Below are 27,258 nucleotides of genomic sequence, written 5' to 3'. Positions count from 1 at the left end.
TTTTGGTAATTCGTTAATTGCCTGTTGGTTCCTAGCATTATAAAACCAATCTTAGAACTGAGAAATTGATTACAACAGATACAATTCAGAATAACCTTCTAAGCTGGTAGGCAGTGCTGTTTTCACGCTCCTGTGTTTGCAGGATGAAAGTGTCTAATTGCAAAGAGAAGTACCATGAAGTAGTATGATGACTTTAAAGCAATAAACTGCATTGGGTTTACTCAAACTGCAAGAAAACTATTGTGAAGCACTGTCAAAGTGTTTATTTATCTCAACTACCAATATTCAAAGTAATAAAATGTAGAATTTGCTGTTATGGTTATAACATTTGGTATCCATTTTATTAGACAATTCAACAGGTATTATGTTGCAGCATACAATCATAAGATATTTTATAATGTAGCTTTTACTAAGTAGAGTATTCCTAGGGAAAATAGTTTTGATATTTAGCCTTCTCTCACAGAATTGAGTGTATTAGATCTTTGTATGGGTCATTTGTTGCTAGAATTCTAATTTTATCTTAAAACAAAAATAGCACGGTGAAAAGGATATGCTTTTGATTATCGTGAACTATATTTAGTAACTGACATTAAATTCAGACTAGTTCTACTTTCAAAAATATTTTGAAACAACTTTTAAACTTCTTTTTAAAAATATGAGCAGGACTATTTATGTTCTGAAAATATTAGCTGACGGAATAGGATTTTCAGAGGTGCTCAGCATCAACCTAATTTCATCCAGCAGAAACAAAAATGGGGTGGCTGAGACCATTCCATAGAAACCTTCATGCAGATTTATGCTGATAGTCTTGCCTGCCTCCTCAGTGAAGTCTAGATAAAAATCTAACTAAAATTACAAACTGAGTGAGGAATGTGCTAACAGTCTATCTGAAGGCAGATGTGAAAGCTGTAATCTACTATGATTCCTGTTACTCAATGGAAAGCAAGTTATGATAGGGACAAAAATTTTGAAGAAAAAAATATTTAAAGGGATAATATATTTGGATACATCCCTACAGAGAGGTGGGACAGCAGAATGAAAAATATAACATGAATTGTCATTGGGAACAATGTAGACAGCTCAATAAGTAATACAAGTCATAAAACTCTATTACTGATTTTTGCCTTGTTAATTCAATCTCCCAATTCTAATCAACTGTGCAATTATTTCTAACAAACTTTTACAGCTTAGCAGATACAACTTCTGAATGCAAAGGTTTCTCAGCCACAATGATTTGCTGTTGCTACTTATCTGTGCTTTGAAAAAATATTGTGATTCTTTATAAAGCTGTCTGTGTCCTTCTTTTTAAGGTATGGGATGCTGTAGATACAGGCTGCTGTCTAAAAACGTATTCCTGTCACTCTTGTGCTGTTCGAGCTGCCCAGTGGTCATCCTGTGGAAGGTGGATCCTCAGTGGGGGCTTTGATTCCATGCTGCATTTAACAGACGTAGAAACAGGTAAAGGTCACGTAAGGGTGCAGTATCTTTACAGGTACAGGTGCTTTTGAATCTTGTTAACCTTAGTCTTTCTTCTAAAAATATAGATAAAATCTACAGATCAAAGCTAAAATCTTGAAATGTTCTAAGAAGAAAAGTCTCCACAATTAAGGGTAGTTGGAGATATTTAAGAAAATTGAATATCTTTAACTTCATCATCAGATGGGGTTTCTGTTGTCAGATACTGCAAAGATGTACAGAATGAAACATGTATTTTCATATGCTCTGTCATGTTCACTCATTAAAGTGTTTGAAGAGCCTCTCTTCAAGCTCATTTCAGTAACATTTATACATATGGTTAATTTCAACGTAGGCTTGTACCTTGTTCTCAACTTTGTTGGTTTTAAGTTTGTGTTTAAATTAATTAGGTGATTTTTATTTTTTTTTCAGAATAGAGCCTTAATTAGGAGTATAGAATCTTAAATTCCAGCATGAAACCTTGAGACTGAACCTGTGTTGCTTTGATGCAGTTGTGAATTTGATTTGAGATTTGATTATTGTGACCTTAACAACTAATTTCCTGGATGCTGTCTGTCCTCATATATCCTTCACAAACTAAAGTGTTTCTATCAGCTGCACCTCCTCACTCCTTGGTGTATGTTGTCAGCATTCAAACAACACCATTCATTGGGGTTGTACCTTATGGGGCACCTCTGTGTGTACATACATGAAGAATTAGGCCCAAAATAGTTCCTTGACAACCAAAGAGATGATGCAGTTTTATTTTTTCCAGTTAATTTACTTTAAAAGGTTTAAATCATCCAAAGGCGCAATATTTATTTTATTAATATTTATTTATTTTAAGACTCCAAAAGAAATCCTTCCAAAAAATTACAAGAAGTTCTTACCTAAGAGGATTTTCTCTTACATAAAAATAAGAAGTGCATTGTATGTGAATATCTGGAGAGCAGAACTCCTATTCAGGAAAGCAGCCAAGGAAATTTGTGAATATTGTTCATATGAAAAGAAGATTCTTTTCCATGCTCTAAGAATTTGTTTTTCTCAACATTTGTCATACCACAAGTATTTAAATTCTGTGGTGTCTGAACGGTTGTAGTTTGGGAATGTAAAACATGTGGCACAGTTATGGAATATTGATGTTTTGAGAATATTCAGGTTTTGTAACGTGGAAAAGAGCTTTATACGTATGATGTAATAGTAGTGCATGAGGTTAATATACATAGTAATTTGGTCAGACTACTTGTCTTTTTTAAATTTTCAGTCTCATTGCAGCAACCTTCTAATTTCTGGTCTCAAGCATAACTGACTCTTACTAATCCAAGGGAATTTAATTTATCGATATCGCTTACAAATTCAAAACAGAACAGCTTCTGCTAATAATGGGATTTTTAGCAGAAGAATAGATTTTATGTGACTGAGTCATTCAAAGAGGCTATTGTGGGGAAAAATCTTATTTTATAAAATAGAACAAATTCCAAAGTTACATAATTTTAATCACATACTTTGATTTTTAACATCTCTGACTTAGTTATGCAGTAATGGGATAGTAGTCTGGTTTAAGTTGATTGCAGTGGTTCACCTGTCTGAACCCCATGAGGATCAACAAGGCCAAGTGCAAGGTCCCACACCTGGGTAGGAGCAATCCTTGCTATCAGTACAGGCTGGAGCATGATGTAGTAGAGAGCAGCCCAGCAGGAAGAGACTTGGGGATACTGGTGGACAAAAAGTTGGACATGAGCAAACAATGTGCGCTTGCAGCTCAGAGAGCCAATCGCATCCTGGGCTGCATCAAAAGAAGTATGTCTGGCAGGTCAAGGGATTCTGCCCCTCTACTCTGCTCTTGTGAGACCCTGTCTGGAGTACTGTGTCCAGTTCTCGAGTTCTCAATACTAGAGGGCTGTAAACCTGTTGGAATGAGTCCAGAGAAGGGCCACAAAATTGATCAGAGGGCTGGAACACCTTCTCTGCAAAGCCAGGCTGAGAGAGCTGGGGTTGCTCAGCCTGGAGAGGAGAGCGCTCTGGGGACACCTCATAGTGGCCTTCCTGTACATGAAGAGGGCTACAGGAAACCTGGAGAGGGACTATTTACAGGGGTGTGTAGCAATAGGATAAAGGGCAATGGTCTCAAACTAGAGCAGTGCAGATTTAGATTAGACCATAGGAAGAAGTTCTTTACAAGGAGGACAGTGAAGCACTGGAACAGGTTGTCCAGAGATATGTTGGAGGACCCATCCCTCGAAACATTCAGGGTCAGGCTCAACAAGGCTCTGAGCAACCTGATCTAGTAAAAAAAGGTCCCTGTTCACTGCAGTGGGGGCTTGACTAGATGATCGTAAAAGGTCCCTTCCAACCCCATATTTTCCACAATTCTAGTGTTTCAGGCAATGACAACAGTAAAAAATTATATATACCAAGTTTCAATCAGATAAATTTATAAAGGGTTCTTTCCTTACTGATTTGTGAATTATGTAGTATTTCTTAAATAAACTGTACATGTAAAGGCAAAATGAATGTTATAATCCTTGAAAATACTAGATATTTATTGTTGCTTTATTTCAAGGACACAGGATTCCTCGTACCTCCTGTGAGCTGCAGTTGTAATGTTGACTTTTAGACCTGACCTGCAGTGATGCACACGTCATTTGGAAAAGTATGATATGAGTGATTGGAATTTTTTTCTGATTTCCTACACATGCAGGCCAGTTTCTGATTGCCTTCCATGTTGTAAAGTTTCTTTTTTTTTTCATACATTGCAGTCAGTTCTTTTCAGAGAAACAGGCCAAGAAGTTTGCCTCTGGAATCCAAATCCATTTGATATAAAAAGCCTCATTTCCATTTGAAAAACTCTAAAGCAGCTATAAGATTTTGATTTATATTAGTTCACTGAATCATTCTTTCCTCTTCACTTTTTCATCAGTGCTGAGATTTCTTCTTTGATTAACTTCAGATAGATGTTAGAGCTGTTCCTTCACAAAGGACTTTCAAGTTTTTTTATTTCAGTCTTAATTGCTTAACATTGCTAGACTGAACTACCGGTGTAGTTTAACACACACTGCTGGTGTGTTAAATGCAGTAAATGCATGCCAGGGGGATTTTATAAAGAATAATGCTGTATTTGAGGCTGGATGCTTTTGTGTATATTGTTCTGGTTCAACATTTTTCTAGTCATGTTTGCTAAAGTCTAATCTTTCTCATCTTTGTTTTCAGTATCGATTTTTATGTCTGTTATAAAAATTGCTACTTGTCTTTCACCAAAAGAAACCCAACAGTCTGAAGAGAATTTTAAAAGTTTTAGGAAAGGCTGCAAATACAGCTTAGTACGTGCAAGGTATTGAGCTGCTCATGTTGGTTTTGGGGGTTTTTTGGTGAATTTCTTTATAACTTCTTTATAAAAGCTTTTTGAAAGGTTTTACAAATGTGGTAAGGTAGCAATCTGAACCAGTGAGACTCTGTTTTTTTTCATCTCTACTAACACCACACCCACACTCACTACTGATGGTCATTCAGATTCTTTATTTACAAAGTGGTAAGTAGTGCTATTTTCAGAGAGCTTTAAAAAAAAATTGCTTTTAAAACAATTTGAGGTCAAGTACGTCTGACATTTAACTTCTGTTACATCCATATGTGATGGAGATGCTCTACTGACTTTAGAAGGGTAATTGTTTTTTAAAACTGTATTTATAACTATTTCATTTTTGGAATATATGTTTTATTCATCAGTGTTTTTTTCATTAATCACAAATGAATTGGTACAGTAGCATAGGCAGAACATTGGCTGGGTTGAGACTATTTGCATATTATAGATACTTTTCATTTCTTTAGTATTATGACAGAGGGAATGTTCCAAGAAATGTTGGCACATTTCCTACGTTGCCAAATGCTGCAGTTGTATTTTGGTTCATGGAATAAGTTTGATTTAAAATATAACATCCTCAGAGTTATAATGGGGAATTTAAATTCCTCAGTATTTTGAAACTTTTCACATTACCATGGCCAGGATACTGAAATGAAACTGTTGGCTTTGAAGAGAAATGCAGCTTATAGGTAATGTGGACACTTAAATCTGGTTTGTTTTTTCTTAAACCTGTTTTATTTTACATTATTTTGAGAGTTTCCTAATGGAATATTTTATATCTCCAAGAGGATGGTCCAAATTTGCTTTTCTATACCTTTTTCAATATTCTAATTTGATAGTCCTATAGATGTAACATTATTATTATTGTTAATGTAATTATATGTGTTTACAAAAGAGTTTTAGTGCTCATACATAAACATTGTCTCTGGAGAGCTGTGAATTTTTTCTCCTAGTACTATGCAGACAGGATGCTGTTTTAATGCTCATGAAGGTTTTATATCACTCCTCAGAAAAAATCCCAGCTGATTGATTTTTATTTTTTTAATTGTAGTTTTTTATTTTGAATACATATGAGCAACTCTGATGTGAGGTCACAAGTTCCACCCAAAATTCAGCAGTTTTTAGTAATATGTACAACACAGTTTAGTGGTCATTCTCCAGCTAGGAGGTTATAGCATTTTACTTTTTATACTCACTAATATCAAGTCTTTCCAATAATAAGAGAGAAAAATGTTTATTTTGGGGACACTTTCAAGGGAAAAAGAGAAAATGATTTAAAATTTCAAGCACCTTTGCTTGCTGGAAACTTGTGACTATGTAGGGGAAAAAAATAGGAAGCACATGTGGTTGGTGTAACTTTAGTTTTTGGTAAAATAATAAAACAATTTGTAAGCATGACAAGATAAAATGTAACAGCCAGCATTGATTTGTTAAGAACGAATTATGTCTGATCAATCTAATTTTCTTCTCACTACTGTCTGTGAGAGAGTTTTTAACTGTGATGAGAAATTTTTAAATTTATTTTGATCTATGGTAGTTGATGAAAAGCTCAACATGAGCTGGCAATGTGTGGCTTGCTGTCCAGAAAGCAACCATATCCTGGGCTGTGCCAAAAGAAGTGTGGCCAGCAGGTCAAGGGAGGTGATTCTGCACCTCTACACTGCCCTCATGAGACCCCACCTGGAGCACTGTGTCCAGTTCTGGAGCCCCCAGCACAATAAGGACATGGAGCTCTTGGAGCAAGTCCAGAGGAGGGCCATGAAGATGATTAGGGGACTGGAGTACCTCTCCTATGGAGACAGGCCTTAGGGAGCTGGAGTTGTTGAGCCTGGAGAAGAGAAGGCTCCAGGGAGAACTTTCAGGGGCCTTCCAGTACCTGAAGGGGCTACAGGAAAGCTGGGGAGGGACTTTTTACCAGGGCATGTAGTGATAGGACAAGGGGTAATGTTTTTAAGCTGGAAGAGGGTAGATTTAGGTTAGACATTAGGAAGATTCTTCACTATGAGGGTGGTGAGACACTATAAGAGTTTGCCCAAGGAAGCTGTGGAAGCCCCATCCCTGGAAGTGTTCAAGCCAGGTTGGATGGAGCTGTGAGCAACCTGGTCTAGTGAGAGGTGTCCCTGCCCATGCAGGGGGTTTGGAACTAGATGATCTTGAAGATCCCTTCCAACATGTCCTGGTTTGAGCCAGGATGAAGCCAATTTTTCTTTTAAAGGCCAGAGAAAGTACGCAGCTGTTCAGTGTCCTCAGTCTCTACAGCTGCTATACCAAAGGCCCACCGGTACCCTTTCGGGTCACGGAAGTATCCTTTCCTGAGATAGTCTCTGCCAAGGATGCACGGAGCACCTGGGCCAGTCACTATAGGGTGCATTTGCCACTCCTTACCAGTGAGGCTCACACCGGCCTCCACAACAGTCAGTTGTTGAGAACCTCCTGTCACTCCAGAGATAGTGACGGAGTCTGTCCCTTTATGATTCGATGGCATTAGTGTGCACTGTGCACCAGTGTCCACCAAAGCTTTATATCTTTGTGGTTCTAATGTGCCAGGCCACCGAATCCACACAGTCCAATAAACTCGGTTGTCCCTCTCCTCCTCCTGGCTGGAGGCAGGGCATCTCTAAGGTTGAGCACTAGAGGTTGATGAACCATCCTGGTTGTTGACTGGTGCAACCTTCTTGAAAGAACCATCTCCTGGCCTTGTTCTGTTCAGTAGCTCTTGCACACGTAACTGGAGAATATCAGTGGGTTTCTTGTCCCAGACTCTCATGTCCTCTTTAAAATAATTTTTCAAGAGAGACCACAGGTGGCGTCTCAGTGGGTCCCGTCCCTCTTGCTGCTGTCTCATAGCAGGACGTCTCTTCTTAATGTTCTTAGTGGCTTCAACACGTGACCAGTTGTCTCTAGGAAGAATCTGGAGATTACTTCCCCACCTATTTGGCATCTGGTTCTTCCTGCCAGTCATTTGTCTTATCAGCCTAGCAGAACACACTGTTGCTAGTTACAAGAAAACTTACTGAAGGAAAAAAAAATCAGCAAAAAGAAAAATTGGCTTCATCCTGGCTCAAACCAGGACACAACACAACCCGTGTAATGATTCTCTGATATTGTTGTGTCTTTTTGTAAACATAGTAGGGAAATCTGCTCTGCATAACAAGATTATTCTCAAGTCCTTTTAAGTCCTAGGCTTCACTCTTCTTTACAGATGTAAAGGTGTAAGGAATTGAACGTTTTTGGATTATGTAGGTAGGAGTGTGAACCTGAGGACCATTAAACACAGTTGCAGATGCATCCTGTGCTCAATAACTCTGCTGATATTCTGTGAAAAATTCACAATGTTAAATAGCCTTTCAAATATCTGATTTCATAGCTGAGCAGTTTCACAGTAGGCTGCAGCCTAAGGGAGCAGAAACATATGTTCAAGATCTTTTTAAAGATTTTTTTTTCATACTGTGTACGTTGCTGGTGAGCCTTTAATGAATGAAGACGTGAATTAAAGCAGTTTAAGAATATAAAACACACTGCAAAGATGTAGTAGATATTGTTACTGAAATGTAGAAATTAAAGATTGAGGGAAACATTTGCTTTCTGCCTTGGAGTAACAACCTCTCATACAAGAAAATGATATGTGGTATGGATTTTCTCTCAATTAGCTAAATAGATTTTCAGAAGATGTAATTTTCTACAGCCTATGAGTTGGTTGAATCTTTGTGGTGCTGCCTTTAGGAACTAAAATACAATAAATATATACACAATAAAGACATCTGCAGGCTTGCTGATTTACGCACATTGTGCTCTATTATGGATAAGGGAGACTTCTACTCAAACTACATCTTTTGCAATATATAAAATACGGCCTGAACAGTTAAATGTGTTTAATGTTAATAAACTGAGTAATGGTAGACAAAAAAAAAATACATAACTGTAAATACTGACTGCCAGAAAGATGGAGCAGGATCTTCAGCAAACACTGAAGCTGATTTCCCAAGCCATGAGGCCAGGTTCTGTCACCTCATGGTTGATACAGCATGGGAAGCAGCAAATTCTGATTGTAGTAGTAAAATGCACTAAATACAGTTTGTACAGAAAGGGGCTAAGAGTTGAATTAATTGTTTTAACACACTGTGGGAGCTATTTTGTCTTGTATCATCTTCCACAGTACTCTGTTCCATCTCTCAGAGAGATGTTTTGCCAATGTTACTGAGGTTCTGAAAGATTTACAGTGATAAAGGTTTCATAAGTGTGCAGGGGACGTGCCTCAGCACTTCAGCCCTGCAGTCTTAGGGGGGAAGGGCTTGGGGGAAGTATATATGTCAGGAAAGTTCACTTGGCTGGGTTCAAACGTGTTTGTATGGGAAGCAGTCTGATTTAGATTCTGTATATTGTACATAAATTTCAGTTCTAGCAATGGGGGATTTTCCTTGCTGTACTGTTTTGATATTCCCCTTTTGAGTATTTTTATCTGCTGCTGCTTTGCTCCTATGGTTGTTTTTTTGTTGTTGTTGTTGTTGTGTTTTGTTTTGTTTTGTTTTTCTGCATTCCAGCCATGTTTTCATTTTCTGTGACATGGAAGTCGAATCAAATTCATATCTGAATCTAACCTAATAATGCCAAACTGTTCAGTCTATGGAGCTCCTAGAAAGACACATTTGATTTAATTTCACTTTGGGGGTGGGAAGAGAATGAAAGAAAGAGTTCCTTTTAATAGGGATGAACCAAAAATTTTGGTTTAATTCATCTCTGATTCCAAACTTTTCTGGCATCCAGGTGGGAAATTTGGGTTATGTGAATATCTGATGCAAGTGATTCACGTTCCTCTTTCACATATAAAGAGAGACTATGAGAACTGAGATTTTATTTGAGTATCAGCATGTTTAAAAAGTGCCCATGAATCTCAGATAATCAAGACTGGTTGAAAAGTCCCCTTTCTGTATTACTTGAGGTATATATAGGATGACATTTGACTAGGTTGCCTGTTAGGTCCAGGAAACGCTAAACAAAGAGAGGACAGATGAGCTTGATTCCTGTTTTGGACAAAGATGCGATGGAAACCCCATCCCTGGAAAGCATTCAAGGTCAGAAAGGGCAAACACAATGCCCACTTCTGTCTTTAAAACAGGGAGAGGTGGAGTAGAGAATGAGAGTATTTCATTTCTGGAGAAAATATCGAGGAAGAGATTTACTTACTTGGAAATAGCTGGGGGTGAGATTGAAAGATTGAATAATGAATATCAAATTCTGTGAAATCAATCTTCTTTCTGTGGAAGAGGTAACAGATCTTGTTCTTAGTAGATGAAATACATCTAGAATTTCTTGCACATCTTTGTTGATTTTGACTTATCTGAATTTCTCATGTATCAGGCTGAATTTCTGAGCTCAGTGGCAAGAAAAATGTATATATTGTAGAAGAAGCAGTTTTCAGAAGGCTTGTGGAGGTAAAAACAGATTTCAGTAAAGTCAGTTTAACAATTAATATTTGTTGAAAGGTTAGAAAATGAGTTCCACTGCATGACTTGTGTACTGTGTGTAATGCCATTTGGACAATAAACTTTATGGAGAGTTATGACCTTCTTGATGCAGCCTTTGTGAAGCTGTTTGACAAGAATAGTACAGGTAGGCTGCAGTTTTGCTAATTTCTGGCAGCAGCACTATTAAAAACTTGTTGTTTATAGTCCTAGAGTATTTATTAAACTACACAGTAGTAGGAACCAAATTATTTGGGACTAAACTGCTATTAAACTGACTGGTGAGCCTCCATGGGGAAATTCAGTATTTTTCTCAAGTGCTGTGGATTAAAGTAAAATGCATGTGTGTGTGGCTTTTCTAAAGCCTACAAATGGTGCCTGGTGGTTGTGTAGATGAGAGCAATATCTCGTTACTCCTATAAGTGATGATTTTAATACTTCCTTCCCTGTGGAGTCTTTTTCTTTCTATAGCTGTTGGGCTGCTGAAAGCTCCCATGGTGAGCCATGGTCACTTTTGCATATGACTTGAAAGAATCTCTGCTACCCTTGTGACTTTTTTCTCTTTTTGGGGAAGGAACTTATGGACTAAATTAAGTTTTTCACTCAATAGTGACAGAGAGGCCCTTTAGATTAGTGGAGCAACCATTTAAAAAGAACAAAAAATCCTACCAAAACTTCTTTTCACATAAAACAACATTCACCCCTACCTTATGCTCCCTGCAATCAATTTTCCCTCACCCTGCTAGCTCAAACAGCATCTATGATTAAGTAAAATTTATTATTTTCTTTAAAATGAAGAAATCAACAATTTGACCAGTCTTAGCCTCCTGACTGTGTGAGTTCAGCAGATAGAAAAAATGGACCTGATGATGAAATAAAATTAATTTTAAGGGTTCTTTTTTACCTCTGCAGTGCCTTCTTCACTGTGACTTAAAGCAGTAACTTTAATGTAGATCTTTATATGTGATATGAAGAACATAAAGCACAGTTGAAATTGTGAAACCAAGTAAGTGTATTTATCTTGGTCTATGCTGCTGTTCCAAAAATGATATTTCAGTGAATATATATTAATGTCACGAATTTGTTAGGATGAAAGGAAGCAGCTAACTGTGAAAAAATCCTATAAATTCACCTAGCTGAATTCTGTTGCTTTTTAAAGTGTCGACAAGCCAATTGATACTAACCACAGGATCCTGTGGAGATTAGTGTACACAATTAAATGTTGGGAACAGTGTATCCATGGGAACAGCTATTGCCTTCATATGATAGTAGGCAAATTATTTCCTAGTTTCAAGATGAAATTTCACTCCTACCTCCACAGAAACATAAGTAAGCTACTCAAGAGTTGTAGTATAGTTTGGGACATGGTATCTCTGTGGAGGCAGTATTTTTTTATCTCACTGAAAGAAAGACTATACCTTCTCTGTGGTGAAATATTCAACCGTTATATTTGTAGAGTTAGTTCAGTGTGTTGACTGAACTGGGACCTTGGTGGAGCTCCTCTCCTTTTTGTGCAAATACACTTGCTGTCTCCCCAGAGTAGGAAGCAGTCAGTGGTGCAGAGGACCGTTACCAGGAGCAATTAAACATGGATAGTAATTAAAGAGTTCACTCTTGTATCTTCAGTAAATCAGAGTAGTTTGAGATCGTAGAATCATAGAATGGTTTGTGGTGGAAGAGACCTTCAAGATCATCTAGCTCCAACCCCCCTGCATGGGCAGGGACACCTCCCACTAGACCAGGTTGCTCAAAGCCCCATTCAACCTGGCCTTGAACACTTGCAGGGATGGGGCTTCCACAGCTTCCCTGGGCAACCTGTTCCAGTGTCTCACCACCCTTGCAGTGAAGAATTTAATCCTAATGTCTAACCTAAATCTCCCTTCCTCCAGTTTTGTCCAACACATTCACCTATGACAACCTTGATATTTTTAAAACTAGGTTGGAATGAATAACACATCTCATTTTCTGCTCATATTTTAATCTCCACGTTTCACTTTATTTTAGGGAAGCAGATATTTAGCAGCAAAAATGACTTTAGGATCAGCGCACTGAAGTTCCATCCTACAGAGTCAAATATCTTCATTTGTGGAGGGTTCAGCCCAGAAGTTAAAGCTTGGGATATAAGGACTTCTAAGGTAATGGAACTGTTTTTTTTTCTCTTTCTCTTTTAGGATGTTTCGTGGGTTGGATGTGCTGAGCATTACTAAGCTATTAGATGTACTGGTCTTTCAATGCAGTGTTATTTTGAAGTATTTTGCATTTGTCATTGATCTGTAATTTTTTTGAAGCATGAAGAGGGACGCTGTACACAAAAATACAATTTTTTAATTTTTTTATTTTTTTAATGTAAGTATGAGTAACATATAGTTGAATTAAATAAAGCCAATAGCTCCAGGACTGTGAAAAATGTAGTTATGTACTAGGAAGCAGGACAGCTAACTTGTTGTTCAAGCTGTTACAGGTGGGTCAGGATGTGTGTGGCTGTACTTTTTGTGCAGAAGCCTGGAGTACTTTTTACATTCATGAAGGGCCCCAGGGAGGCATGTGTAGCCTCTGGCTGTGCTTTGGCCTGAATAATGCAGAATGGCGTGTTAAGAGCTCAGGTAAGGCCAGAGCTGTACTCTGCCAGAGGAAGCATGAGAGAAGCTGAGATCCTTGAGCTCTGATGAGCTCAGAGGGCAGCAGTAACTGTGAAGTGAGTAGTTCTTTCTTTGCCTTTGAGTTTCTCTGTGGGTAGATCCTACTCATCAGAGTTTTAGCCACCTCTTTGCTCTTGAGAATGACAGAAAGTATCTGAAAAAGGTAAGATTGCTTATCCAAATGCTGACTTTGGTGTACTAAGGATGAGTACTAAGGTGAGAGATGATCTTTGAACAGTGTTATGGTGGCACAAAGACAAATGGCTTGAGAAATGCTGTTCTTAGTCCCTCTCCTCCCTCATGAAATTTCAGTTTCAGTAGTGCTTTCTCTTTGCACCAGACAAGCAGTATTTTATTCCAACCAATGAAGACACTTGATGTATTCATTCTTAAAGCAGCTCCTTCCTGTTAGGTTTTAAATTGTGGTGCCTCAGCTCAACCACAGCCAAGCTGTCAGTTGATATGTGAGGCATAGTTTATATGGGGCATTATTGCGGTGAGAAGCAGTCAAATGTCTTGAGATGGAGGTTGTGGTAGTTGATGAAAAGGGGCCATGTGCAATTTGTGAGGTATTGGCCTTTGCAAAAGGCATTGTAAGAAGGCAAGGGAGCAAACTTATACCATTGAACTGTAGACTTCAATAGCTCACTCATTCATATCTTATGTCTTTCTGATAAAACCACCAGTAGCCTGGCTTTAGATGATGGTCTTGTATATTTTAATTCTAGTGACTTGTTTGTTAACTACACGTCTGGGCTGTTTTACACCATTGTGCCACATTGGTGCTTTCTGCTGATGAAAATGATGTAGAAGAGCTACTAGTGGTATTTTTCCAAGTTACTACTTCTGAAATCTTACTTTGATTTCGATGGGCAAATAATTTTTAAGAGGAGCATAAACTGATGAGCATAAATTACTCATATTTATTCATTTATTCAATGTGGTATAAAAAAATGGACTTCTAAGTCCCAGAGAAAATACATGAAGATAGACTTGAGGCCGTCTTTCAACTACTAAAACATTGAAAAATATAAAGTAGGGTATTAATCAGAAAGACAGATATAAAAAAACAAAAAGGAGGATTTTGAAAGACATTTATTGCTATCCCTGTTCTGTTGAGCAAATAAGCAAAATTATTTCAGATGTAGCTGTAAAGAATGAAAGAACAATAAGGGAATTAAAATCTTCAAGATAAAGCTAAACAATATATTTCAGAGAAGTGAATGTATGGAACAGCCTCTTAACTGCTTAGTGAAATGTAAAGTACACAGGCATCTCAAAATTGCAGAGGCAGGTAATCAAATCCTGGAAAAAAAAAAAAGGAATAAAAGATGCAGTTGAGTAGCATGTAGAGATTTATTATAGTGGTATTTCTTTCTGTTTGTGTTGAGCCTAGTTTTGTGTCTGTGGCAAAGAGATTATTCTGGAAACCTTATATTGTGGGATAGCAGATTGATTAAATTTATGAAACATTTGGAGAATGATTATAGAGACTTTTGAAAAGACCAGAAAACTTGGAAGCAAGCTGCTATGTTTAAAAAAAAAATAAAAAAAAATCTGTTGTGTCAACTAAGGAGAGAGCATCACATTGAACAGCCCTCATGGGAATCTTTGGACCTCGGAGCTGAACCTAGAAAAAACCTTGTAAAATGTCCTGTTAAAAGAATTGTGCAATAACATGGAGACCTTAAAGTAGTTATATATTTTAGAAGTATTTCTTTCTGTGATCTGTGGAAGAATTTCTGCAGGTGTTCAGCACAAGCCAGTTGCATTAAACACAGACACTCTCTGTTTTGAATGATCTGTATGAGCTTTTCAGACAGGAAACAATGTATGTTCCAACCACTTAATCTAGCTGAAATTTCAATATTCCTTGAAGTACCAAAGAGAACAAAGGATTGAGACTTGTATCCTTTTAGCTCAGCAATAGGGACTTAATTGTGTTCACAAACAAAATTCTGACTAGGGCTATTTTTTTTTTTCTTCCTTTTAATTTGGTTTCCCAAGCTTACACAGTTGTAATATCAGAACAATACTGCAACTGTCTTGCACTGACAATACTTGTAAAGGAGCTAAACTTTCTTATATCTGAATTGTCAAACTGAACTGAAAATATTTATTTACATGTGTTCACAAGGTCTGCATAGTGTGAAGCAGGGATGCTATTAGCTCTACTGAAAGGACGTAAAGAGCTCAAGAACTTGCATCTGAATGTATTAATTTGAATTTTCTAAACTTAGCCATGTAATTATTTTTTTGCATTTTGCAAATTTTACCTTTATTTACATTCTGCTTTGACTGATGAAAGTCTTAACATTATGTAAGCATTCAGGAACTGGTTCTTTGTCATGTGCATACAGAAATGCAAGGAACTCTAAAGGTAGGGAGATCACTAACATTTTTTGGACTCTGTTAAAAACAGAAGAATAATTTATTCAGCTGTTGGATGTACTCTGGTTTTGATCTCGTCTGTTGATGTTTGTGTCTTCAGTCTCATGAACCACTTGAGGCCCACTGGAGCTTTGGCAAGAGATATCTGCTATAGCTGTCAGGACAGCAAGTCCTGACAAAGGAAGCACCATGGTTCTGGAGGGGGCATGAGTGGAAGGTGACAGGGTTGTGGCTCCAATCTTTAAGCAGTATCTGAAGCTCTTAGACCTTCATAAATGCAAATCCACGGCTTAGGTTAAACATGGAGGAAAAGAGAGGAAGGGCATCAGGAAGTGGAGACCCAGTAGTTTGACCTGACACACCCACAGACTTTTGAGGAAAGGTTAGTTACAGTTATAGGGATAAATGAAAGTCTTAACAAAGTCTGATTGTATGAAGCTTACTGGATGTCATTCTGTGATTTCAGATTTTGATAGAGCAATTAGAGAAGCTGAAGAAGACAGGCACTAAACTAAGTGTTGTAAAATGAGAAAAACAGCTAAAGGGGAAATTTCAAGAATGGAAACTAGCTGGGAGAAATTTAGTGAACTGCTTCAGGAACAGCTCCAAATGGAGCATTTAAAAAATGTTTGTTACTGGAAATATCATGCTAGCACAATCAACTAAAAGAAAGAAAAAAAAAAGGAAGAGAACGTCATGCAGGAAATATAGCAATGATTTACTTGAAATGGGAAGAGGAAAAATGCATACAAGGGTCCAGACTTTTGCAATTATTAAGTTTTGTCAGGACATAAATAAGGTTTCAAAAGAGATTACTACAGTCTGTTGGACTGATAGACAAATTTAAGGAAAGCTTAGATTTGAAGATTTACATGAAATTCCCATTCTTGAAATTGATGTTTATAAGCTATAGCACTAATTACATAGAGAAATGCTGGAAGCTGTTTTTTAGCTTTTAAAAATGAGTCTAGAAATGCACTGCAAAATTTTCATTCTTAACAGAGGCCAAAGCAGGGCAATGACAGTGGGTTCCTCCCTCTCCCCCCCCACCTTTGATTATTATTCTGATTGAAAATTGTTTAGCTATAAAGTTGCAACCATCATCTATAGCTTTGTGATTTATAAAATAAGGAAAGGGATGCTCTTTATGTTGTTGAGCTATTTCTCCATACTTGACTTTATAAAAAAAATCAGCCTAAGTCATTAAAGAACATTTGAAAAAAATAATAAATTTAGAGTGCATGTACACTGCATTTGTTTCCTTGGAAACATTCTATTGCAATTTCTTTCAGATGAGATGCAGTCATTTTAAGTAGCATGTTTTTTAAGAGATCTAATGAGTTTGTCTCTGGATAGCATAGAAATATGAAAAAAGTCTGTAGAAATTGGTGGAGCTACTTGCTCTTCTTGTTTCTATAGAAACAGCCAATACATTGTCATGTACGGCTGGTATTAGGAAGAACAATGTAATTAAAATAAGATGATTTATTCAGTGCTTTTGAAAACTAAAGTTACTCTTCTTACAGCCAGATGAATCCTTACGGAATCTATGGCCAAAAAGTAAAAAAAAATATGGTGAGGTACATTTGTACTAGTGTAATGCCATTTGTTTTTAAATGTTAACATTCAGGGACCCTTTCTGAGTGTGTGGGAATGTTTTGTGTGGCTGTAACACAGACGTGAGGAGCCCTGTTGTGTTCATTTGGAAGCTTCATTTGATAGTATTGCAGATGAGAATCAGAGACCTGTCTGTACATACCATCGCTCTGGGAGCAGGGGCCCCTGGAGAGACTGAAAAGGGGCAGGAGGAAAACGTGTCTCCTTCTGCAGTGTGAGTGACTGAGTGAAGATCTGTTGGTGAGCAGTGGTTCCAATTTCAGCTCATTTCTAGAGAAAGCTTACACCCTCAGCAGCAGCCAGGTGTGCCTTTCAAAAAACAGATATGAAAGCACAGCAGCTTCTTCATCACAATTCCCAGCAATGGTCACTCAAGCCTTTCTGACTTACAGTTTGAGGACTTGCTGCACTACAGAGTGTGTCTTTGTCTTTCCTGGCTCTGTTGAGTTTTCACACTGTGAAATTGGTAGTTCTTGTTTTTTTTTTTGTTTTTTTTTGTTGTTTGTTTTTTGTTTGATTTTTTTTTGTTTGGTTATGTTCATTTGGGTTTTTTGTTTGGCAATTTTGTTTGTTTTGTGTTTTTATGTTTCCTTTTTTTTTTTTTAGTACCTGCAATATCCTGTAGTAAGGATCTTATCAACTTATGTGAAGAAGCATCTGTGTCTGTTTTGAAGCTGCCTTCTGCTAGTTTGGAGCTTCGATTCTTATAATGGAAGAAACCATTCACATTCTTCATGCTGCTTGGACTTTTTTCCCAATTCTTTCATATTTCCCTTGATAGTCTCTTTTCTGCACTGGAAAGTTCTTGACTCTTGCTCCTCATAGAAAAGCTATTCTGTAACTTGATGGTCCTTGATTGTTTCCTACATATGGATTTCACTTCTTATCCTATTTGAGATGGGGAAATAATTGTAAACAAAGAATCTGATGGAAGGATATTTTTTTCATTCTAGCTAATGGTTGGTGCTTTCTATTGCAGGATTCATGTGCCTTCTCAAGCAGTCTGAAAAACAGTGTACATTGTTCACACCTAAAATCTTATGGGTTAACACCAGATTAAGCTCAGCCACTTACTCATTTTAATCAGTCTCCATTTCCTTTTAGTTTTTCTCGAGACCCCTCAATAATCTTGAGCTGTGTCTGAAAACAGCAGTTACAAACAGGAAAAAACAGAAAAGCAAAATAATTTTTTTCAATAACATAAAAAGAAATACACTGGTTTTATGTTAAGATACTTCAAAAGAACATAAAACTGTATCATGCTTCATCTTCCTGTCTATGATATTGTGTTTTGATTAAAATTGTCATTTTACTTTCAGATGGAGATCAGAGACGTAAATTGGATTTGTCATTGGTTGTGGTTTTGTTGTGAACATGTTCCTAAAAAGCAAATAATAATATAGGTCACATATAGAACACAAATGGCTAGTAGATGACAATAGGAGATTAAAATGCTTCTATTTTGTGCAAAATCAGCTTTCTTTTAAGTAAAAATGTATTTTTTATTACTAGTATAGTTGTAGTACTGTTTCACAGAGGAAACTTAAATCAGTTTCCCATTGCATTAATTACTCATCATGCCAGTAAGAAGAAGCAGTTTCTTGCTGAAATGCTCAGTCTGAAAAGGCAGGACAAGAAGTGGAAATAAAAAACGGGCCATTTTACAGGTTAGAAACCATGGCATTGACTGATCAAGGTTTTATTTCATGACCATCCAGATTGCCTGTAGTCCTGTTAGATTTGTCTTGAGACCTTATTTCCTAATGCTCAGTACATATAAAAGTACATTTCTTTCTTATCACTTGCATAAAGCTTGAGGGGACTTTAGGTTATAGGTGACCAGCACAGAGCTGGGGTGAGCAGCAGCTCCTTTTGATTTGCTTGTTTGGAGGCTTGAGCTTTCCTGAGGAACAAAATACCAGGCACTGCATGTACTTTATGCAGCAAAGTATTGTAGAACACTCATCTGATATATGTACCTTGAATTCAGCATCACAGCATGCTTTTCATATCACCAGAACCATAAGAATCTGTTTGAAATGGATTTAATTTGCATAAATTACCTTTCTTGTTGGATGCCTGCAGCCATGAACTCTTACCTTAGTGAAGAATTATTATTATTGTGTTGGATTGTGTTGACACCAAAAACTATTACACTTTCCCTTGAAATTAATTCTTTTATGTCCAGGAAATGCTTAGATTGAAGAAGTGGACTGTGGTTTTCCAATGCTTATGGGTAATAAATCCACAAATAGAAAAGGAGCAAGAGCTGTTATTAACAAACTAAAACTAGCAGGGTAGGGAAACTGGTGCTTTCCCAAAGCAAGTTCCTCAGATATGTCATGAAATAATTGTCTAAGGTAGAGCAAAGCAGGTTTAATTATGAGTACTTTTCTGAGCAGGGGTGTTGCAATTAGTTATTTTTGAAAGCTATCTTTATGGCTGAAATAAAATACTATGTATGTCAAGTTCCCAGCTGCTATTCAAAGTATTAATTTATTGTTCTCTGAGTCAATTCTTACTATGTGGTTTGAAGATTAAAACAGCATAGTTTTTCTGAGATATGTATCAAACATTTGGAAAAAGGTGGTCTTTTGCACAGATTTTCGTAGACAGTTTTACATTGCAGAGCTAAGATACACAGGTAATTTGGTTAGATAGTCTAAATATATATCATATAGTCTATATATAAATATATTTAATGATTAGCAATGAAAATGTTTACACTGATAGCAGCAGTTTATGTAAGAGCCCAACAGGTTTACAGCAAAAACTAGAAGTATTTTCACACTACTAACTTCACAGTCTCTTCTTTTTCTTTACTGAGAGATATCTGTTACTCCAAAAACATATTAAAAACAAGTCTCAAGCTTAAACCTAACCAAGTAACAATGTCAGACGCAATGGATGTATGAATATGCAGCTACATACATTTCACAAGATTTTTTTTAGATGCTTTGCATGTATGAGTTTGTTTCATCTTTAAAATACGAAAATATTAAAGAATTATTGCCTAGAATCACTGTTTGGGAATTTATTAACTTCTATTGCTATATGTTGTTCTTCTTCATTTCCTGGCAGTAACTGGTCTTTCCCTGTTTCTACATATTAGTGCTTCTCTGCTCTCTAAGCTTCCCAACTGTCTGGTTGGGACTTGCCACATTTGTGAAGGTGCCTGCTGCTAAGTAGCTGCCTCCTTTAGTCTGTTGGGACGGTACAGCCTTTTGTGTCCCCTCCTCTTCATTTAACTTCAGTTTTCCTGCAGTTCCTAATGTTGACAGGTTTCTGTGTGGTTTTCCGTTTCTCAGTAGAGAAATAGCCATGCACGGTGATTTTTCCATAGACAAAGTGGAGGCTATATATACGTAGATATCACTTTTGGCTTTATAAATTTTAATTGCTTTGTATATCATGCAGATTCCTAGGCTGAAAAATCTGACAACAGCAAGTTAACAGATTTGTATATGCTCTATCTTAAAAATGCAGGCAGAAAAGTGTGTCAATTTTTGTGAGTCTGCATGTTTACCTCTTGTTAATGTTATTAGAAGGTGTGTAGGGTGCTTGCATGACCAAGGTTCTTTGCTGAATGCAAACATCACATTTCTGAACTGTGTATTGTTCAGAGCCTGTCACAAGCATTTGGTACAGCTGCTGATGCCATCCTTCTACATGCTGAGATCCCAGGAAGCAGATCTGGAAGAGACCTTAGGAGATCATCTAGTATATCTCTACCCTAGAGCAGGATCAGCTAGTTGTGAACATTTCCAAACAGCTGTAGATTTTTGAGTTTGAGGCAAGAAATCAAGATGTTCTCATGTTGTGTGTGATATTCAAAATGATTTTACTTTTATTGGTTAAAGTATAAAACAGAGATATAATCCAGGATGTTTCACTGCAGCACCTGAAAATTATTTTTTTTAAAAAATGTATGTGCTCACAGTATCTGTAAAAGGTCTGGTCCCTGAAGTCAGTAGTGATGTGCTATGGTGGGGGTAAAAGGCACTGAAATGCCTCACAGAGTTGGGAACCATTTCAGGTTAATACTTCAAGCCCTCTCTGCTCTGTCAGTTTTTCTAGTGAGGTTAGAGGAGGGACTAACCTCTGAACACTGTGTTGGAAGTGCAGACTGCTGTGTTTTAACCATCTTAAAGAGAGAGCTTTAAATATTAATAACTAGGAGTCTTCCAGTGTCCTAGTTTTAGGGATCACCATATTCAGAGAGGAGGATTGCTTTGATCTGGCCTCTTGCCTTGAAGTTTCTCTTCACTGTAGGCAAATCAGAGAAAAAGAAGCAAAGATATTGATTTGCAAGTAGACAACATAAATGCAGAATTTCAAGAAGAAATGTAGAAAGAAAGGAAATTCAAATAATTCATATATTCCTTAGAATAGTTCAAAATCTCTTACTTTTTAAGATCCAACTCACAGGGTTCTAAAATATTCAGAATCCTGTCTCTGAGGACCCATTTCTGCATGGATCCAACCCATTTTGGTATAAGGCTTGGAAGAGGAACTGGGACCATTGGTGATTTTGAATTTGGGGAGACAATGGATGCTTCCTTCTACATCACAAACTTCTTTATAAATTGTTCTTATGCACCTGTTATATGATGGGAACTAGTGGACGAGACACATTATTTAATCTGCATACTTTGAAGTATCAGTGACTTTATTCCCCTGGTGCCCTGCACTTTCAGCAGTGACAGGAAAAGCCTCTGCTTCTGCTGAAGCATCAGAGACTGCCTCTTGCCAGGACAATCTCCAGGCAGATGAGGTGGGAGGTATGGGATTGAATCCCCATAGACAAAGGCAGGATCCTGGCTGTTTGACACTAGCGCTTCTGTCACCCCCATTCCCTCCTCTCTGGCAGTGCTTTAAAAGAGCAAACTGGGGTTGAGTTTCTTTTTTCAGAAGAGGTTTTCAGATCAAATCCTTAATGGGACTGAGGTATCTTCTGCAGGGTGAATGGGGCAGTCTTCTGCTGAGTGTGCCCATGTTGGCCTTGTAGGCAGTTTCTGACTGAGTATGCAAGTTTTGCTCCTTTGCTGTATGGCCCTGACACTGGGGTCTCACCACTTGCAAGTTAAGCAATGACACAGAGCAGCATGGGGCTGGGAGAGCCTTGAATCATCAAGTTGACTCAGCCCCACTTGTAAACACTGATTTATAATTAAGTCTAGAATGATCAACAAGAATACTCACTTCCTGCCATGTCCTTGTCATACCTCTAAGTGCCAGTTCCCCATTAACTTAATTCCTTTCCTATCCCTGGCTCTGTGACTACCTGAACATTTTGAGACCAAAAAGTAAAAAAAATTAAATTTCTGAAGTTTCCTGGAAGGAGGAAGGAGAGAACCTCAGACTGATTCTCAGAGTGCTCTGAGTTAATGAAATAGAAGGGAGTTTGCATAGATCAAGCTCCACAACATCATGTTCTTTAAAAGTATTTTTCAAGCTAACTCTTAATTCCTTGGGAATTTATAACAATATAACATATGTATATATAAATATAATATACAAATGGTACAAACTGGTGCTTTCTTTTATCTCATTTAATTTTCCTGTGTGTGGACTTTTTACATATATTAACAAGTTATTAATAGAGTAGTGCTTCAACATTTAAAAATCAGTTATTTTTCACATTTTAAAATAATATATAATTTATGGGTGATAGTTATTAATAAAAAGAGAGATAAAGCATAGGTTATCATGTTCTAATCTGTCGAAAGATAACAACCTTTTTTATCCACTAGGTGTTACAAGTGTACAAAGCTGCAGTACAGCAGACATTGGACATACTCTTTCTCCCTGAAGGGAGAGAATTTCTCACAAGCACAGATGCAGTAAGTCGGGACTCAGCCGATCGTACCATTATTGCCTGGGACTTCCAAAGTGCTGCCAAAATCTCCAATCAGATTTTTCATGTAAGATTCACAACTAGTATCCTTTGGATCATGAGTCAGTCTTGCATACTTGTCAATGTTGTAAAAAAAAAAGAGTTGATTTTCTGTAAGATCATTACATGATGTATAAGATGCGCTTAATGTAAGTTGAGGGCTTTCTTTATGTTTTAAAAACACTTATTCTGAAAAAATGACCTTGAAGACTGCATAGGTCTTGTGTTAAAAGTATTAAATTTGTCTCATTCACTGACATCAAAGCTATATTTAGCCAAGGTCACTGCTGTGTCATTCTAGCTTGCATGGCAGTAGTTGCTGTAGTGCCACGTTTCTTTTCTCACACTTTTCCTAGGGCAGCAAATTGTACATTTTTCATTTGCTGCAGTGAGGGCTATTGGCAAATTGAGTTTAATATTTGCATAGTAATAGCAACCTGATATATTCATATATATCTTGTACAGCGTAATCACAGAGGCAAAATTTACTTTTATCAGTGCAGGTGCAGTATTTCTCTCAGTAATCTATCCAGGCAAGATACTTAATGTACTAAATTGTCTAGAAAGGCTGACAGCTTCAAAGGAGATTACCAAGAATGTTAATTGATAATTTTAACTCCTTGGGTCTTTTTTGAAAGCCCAAGTCTAATATCCTATGTAATATAATATGATTGGATTGTGTAGAGGTGCTTTTGGACTGAAATGAACAGTTCTCTATTGACAAGGACATGTAGTTAATGATCTGATGTGATTGTTTCATGTTTAATTTTCACAGTTATGTCTTTGTCCAATATTAAATTTATCAACACCTTGGATAGGCAATAGGGAAAAGAAGAGCTATGAATATATATATATATGTATAATGTATTATTTATATATAAAATATATTTATATATAATATAGATAAGTCAGGTTCATTACCAAGGAGTAAAAGACAAATAAAATGACTTTTTTCTACTTATCTACTGTTGAACAAATGAACAAAAATACCACCCAGCCTACCTCCTTGGTAGCATCTCTGAAACGGGCAGTTTTCCCTCTCTTCTGCACTTTGACTAAGCAAAGTTGTGGTGGTGATTTTGGAAACTGTGATTCACTTTTCTTAATTTCACCTTTGAACCCTTCAAGGTGAAAGAGAACATTTGAACTCTCCAAACAGATTAAATCCCAACAGGGCTTGATCTATTGCTTGTCAGCATTGACAAATGAATAATTACGAGCTTTAAAATAATCTAAGTTAATAACCTAAGTATATCCAGTGTAACATCATGGTGCTCTTGTGGATTGTGTTGTGCTTTCTGACCCCTTACTGTTAGATCCACCTTCTTCCCAGCAGTAAACAGTGCTCTGCCACGGAGCCCACTCCTATCCAGGCACACTGCCTAGCTCTGTTACGGTGTCTGTGCCCAATCCCTTACAATAACCGGGATGCCTTTCCCAGTTCATCACTTCCAAAACACGTAACAAAAACAGTTTGTTGCACATCCCACTCCACTGCATAGCCAGTGGTGTCCAGTGGACACTGTCAGTCTGGTGTCCTTCACATGCATGTGCATTCTACAGCCAAAGCTCTTTTCATTTGCATTAATAGCATCAAAATTCAGAGCTGTGTCTTTAGGTTAGGCTGAAGCTAGAAAAGGTTGGGACCTGGTGGAAACCTTATGAGAGCAGTTGGCTTCTGATGCAATCACCATGCAAAGTTTTAAAAGTAATGTTAATTCAGTCTTCAATAGGAACGCTAGAATAAAGCCAAGTGTTATTAACTTTTGTAGATATTTATGAATTTACAGCCAGCAGCGGTCTACATGGCAAATTGCTGTCATAAGGAATGTCTGACTTAGTAGGCTAATAATGATCCCTTTTTCCCCCTTTTTTTTATGAGTGTGTGAGGGAAGGTGTCTATTTAAATGGGGTGATTTCTGTTCTTGTCAGTGTGGCCAGGACTGAGAGGATTTGAGAACTGTACAAGTTGCACAGTATGACTATGGATAAAGGGATATGAGAGAGGAGGATTCACGTTCACATCCAACATTCCGTTTTCCTTGGGCAGGAAGAGGATGACTGAGTACCATGAGGTTGGAGTTACCTTTCTGCAGCTGTTCTGCAGTATAATTATGGTTCAGAGGGAGATGGGATTTTGGTCAGTATCTAGGAAATCAGAGTGGAGATTTGATTTGATATTTTTCTTCGTTTAAGACTTCCAGTGGATTGTAATGAGTAAAGTATCTTTTTATAATGTACACACTGGAGATGACTTATGTATACCTCACTTTTTGCAGTCTTTCAAATATGTCAAAATATAACCTGATTCATTTAAACAAATATCTTGTTTCATTCAACAAAGCTTTCTTTAAAATTATTTTCAGGAGCGTTACACTTGCCCAAGTCTGACTCTGCACCCAAAAGAGTCTGTGTTTGTTGCTCAGACAAATGGGAACTACATGGCTTTGTTTTCTGCCCAGCGACCTTACCGAATCAACAAAAAAAAAAGATACGAAGGACATAAGGTAACTTCTTCACTGGGAACTTAGTATCCAAGTCTAGAAGAAAGATAGATAGCAAAGTACCTGTGGTTTTTAATGTGTGTGCTAATAGTGTTTGATTAAAAATCTGTGATAGATACTAATTAGCTTCATTTGCTTTCCCGTGTACCAGTCTATTTTGAATCATATGCACTCTGAAGAAAATAGTTATTAGAAGACTTTATGAATACTTAAAAGCTTGATTAAATAAGTTTCTATTATAGCTATGTCTTAATGAACACCTGAAGCCCTTAGTACGTATTTATCTAAAGATACACATTTTTTGGTACTATATTCATTTTCAGTATATTACAATGAGCTTTTCTAAACAGCATCTGGAGTTACACTGTTATTGATTTTCACAGGTGGAAGGCTTTGCAGTGGGCTGTGAATTTTCTCCGGATGGAACACTTTTAGTGACAGGAAGTTCAGATGGCAAAGTGTTTTTCTACAACTATCATACTGCTAGAATTATTCGCACTTTGTCTGCACATAAAGAAGCTTGTGTGAGTGCAGTGTTTCACCCAGTCTTGCCATCGCTCCTTGCAACATGTAATTGGGCTGGAGAAATCAAGATCTGGCAATAACAAGCAGAATTATTTTTCAGGATGTCTCCTGTTAGTCTGTCAAAGGCATGGGTAATATACCACGGTAAGCAATGTGAAGTCGTGTTGTGATGTGTTGTAAGCAGGAGAGACTGTTGTCATTCTTCAGTGACCTCCAAGTGTATGGTTTCATAATGCAGGTATGATGCTCTTGTGGTTACCTGCTGAGCAAAGTAGTGGTCTTGCTCTCTCCCTCAGCCCTGGTGACAAATTTCTGGCCCTTTTGTGTCAATCCTCTGATGCTCATCTAGCCACACCCTGGTTTGAAAAACATTACCACTCTTTTTATGTTGCTTTTTAATGCAGCTTTCTTAAACTAGTTTGTCACTGGTTTAGCTCCCTGACCTGGTCATGGAAGGGTTAGACAGGCAATAATGTGGTCCAAGGCAAAACAGCTTCCATGCACAAGAAGGAGAAGATTGCAGGGTAGGTGGGTCTGCTGGCTTTGGAAAGGGGTAGCTGTTACCAGCTCAGCTTATTGAAAAAGGCCTTCTGAGAGTTCTAGGGAAAGGTGTGCCAGATAACTTGAAGCTAAGTCTAAATTCAGTAAATTTGTGTTCTTGAAGTGTTTAAACCTGAGTTTTGAACTGACACTTCAGCTGTTGCCCTCAAGAGAGTCATTCCAAGCTAGTAATTTATGACTGTACATAAACAAAGCAAAACTATGTGTAAATATTTATAATGAAAAAATAAACTTTTTTTTTTATACATGGTGTCTGAATTTTACTGTTTTATTCCTGTTATTCTTGGCAGACTATTACTCAAGACTGCCAGACAATTGAAGCTTGGGGGTGAAAAAAACTAATATGCCACCCTAATTTATTGTGAACACGCATACATTTCTGTGTACTTCTTGATGTCAGATAGACACAGAAAATTATCATCAGGCTGTTCAATGTACAGGATATTCTTTCACATTCAGACAGGAGCTGGGCTATTCTGCAGCAAACAGGGAATTATTAGGCTATAATTATGCATTTAAGTATGTATAGATAACTTGTAATTGCATTTTAAGTTTGTGTTCCCTGCACTTGTATTGGTTGGTTCTAGAAATTATTATAAGATCCATTTTATATGTGTGTGTGTGTGTGTGTGTCTATAGAAATATGTACCACTGAAAAAATATATCTATTCATCACATAAGCCATATGTATTCCTAACCTTAACTCCATATAAGTACCTACTGCCTTGCAGTAGGTACAGAGTGCTATAGGCTTGGTTTATGTCTGCTGTGATTTGTCTATAAAAGTATTTTAACACACACAGGATAATTGTGTTGAGTAAATTGTCTCTGTCATGGTTTCCAGAAGTCA

At 37.3% G+C, this 27,258-nt stretch overlaps 1 protein-coding gene across 1 annotated transcript in view; it reads left to right on the top strand.

Annotated features, from left to right (window-relative positions):
* WDR25 (WD repeat domain 25) overlaps positions 1-25,927 on the top strand; it is a 55,891-nt gene extending 29,964 nt beyond the window's left edge. The window contains exons 2-6 of the mRNA XM_009998005.1: positions 1,311-1,458; positions 12,280-12,410; positions 22,676-22,846; positions 25,185-25,325; positions 25,706-25,927. Coding sequence (XP_009996307.1) covers positions 1,311-1,458; positions 12,280-12,410; positions 22,676-22,846; positions 25,185-25,325; positions 25,706-25,927 — 813 coding nt within the window. The remainder of the gene's footprint in view (positions 1-1,310; positions 1,459-12,279; positions 12,411-22,675; positions 22,847-25,184; positions 25,326-25,705) is intronic.
* The last annotated feature ends 1,331 nt before the right edge of the window (positions 25,928-27,258 follow it).

The sequence above is a fragment of the Chaetura pelagica genome, unplaced genomic scaffold (assembly GCF_000747805.2).
Source record: "Chaetura pelagica isolate M959 unplaced genomic scaffold, ChaPel_1.0 scaffold354, whole genome shotgun sequence".
NCBI lineage: Eukaryota > Metazoa > Chordata > Aves > Apodiformes > Apodidae > Chaetura > Chaetura pelagica.
This window is presented reverse-complemented; position numbering and strand designations above follow the sequence as displayed.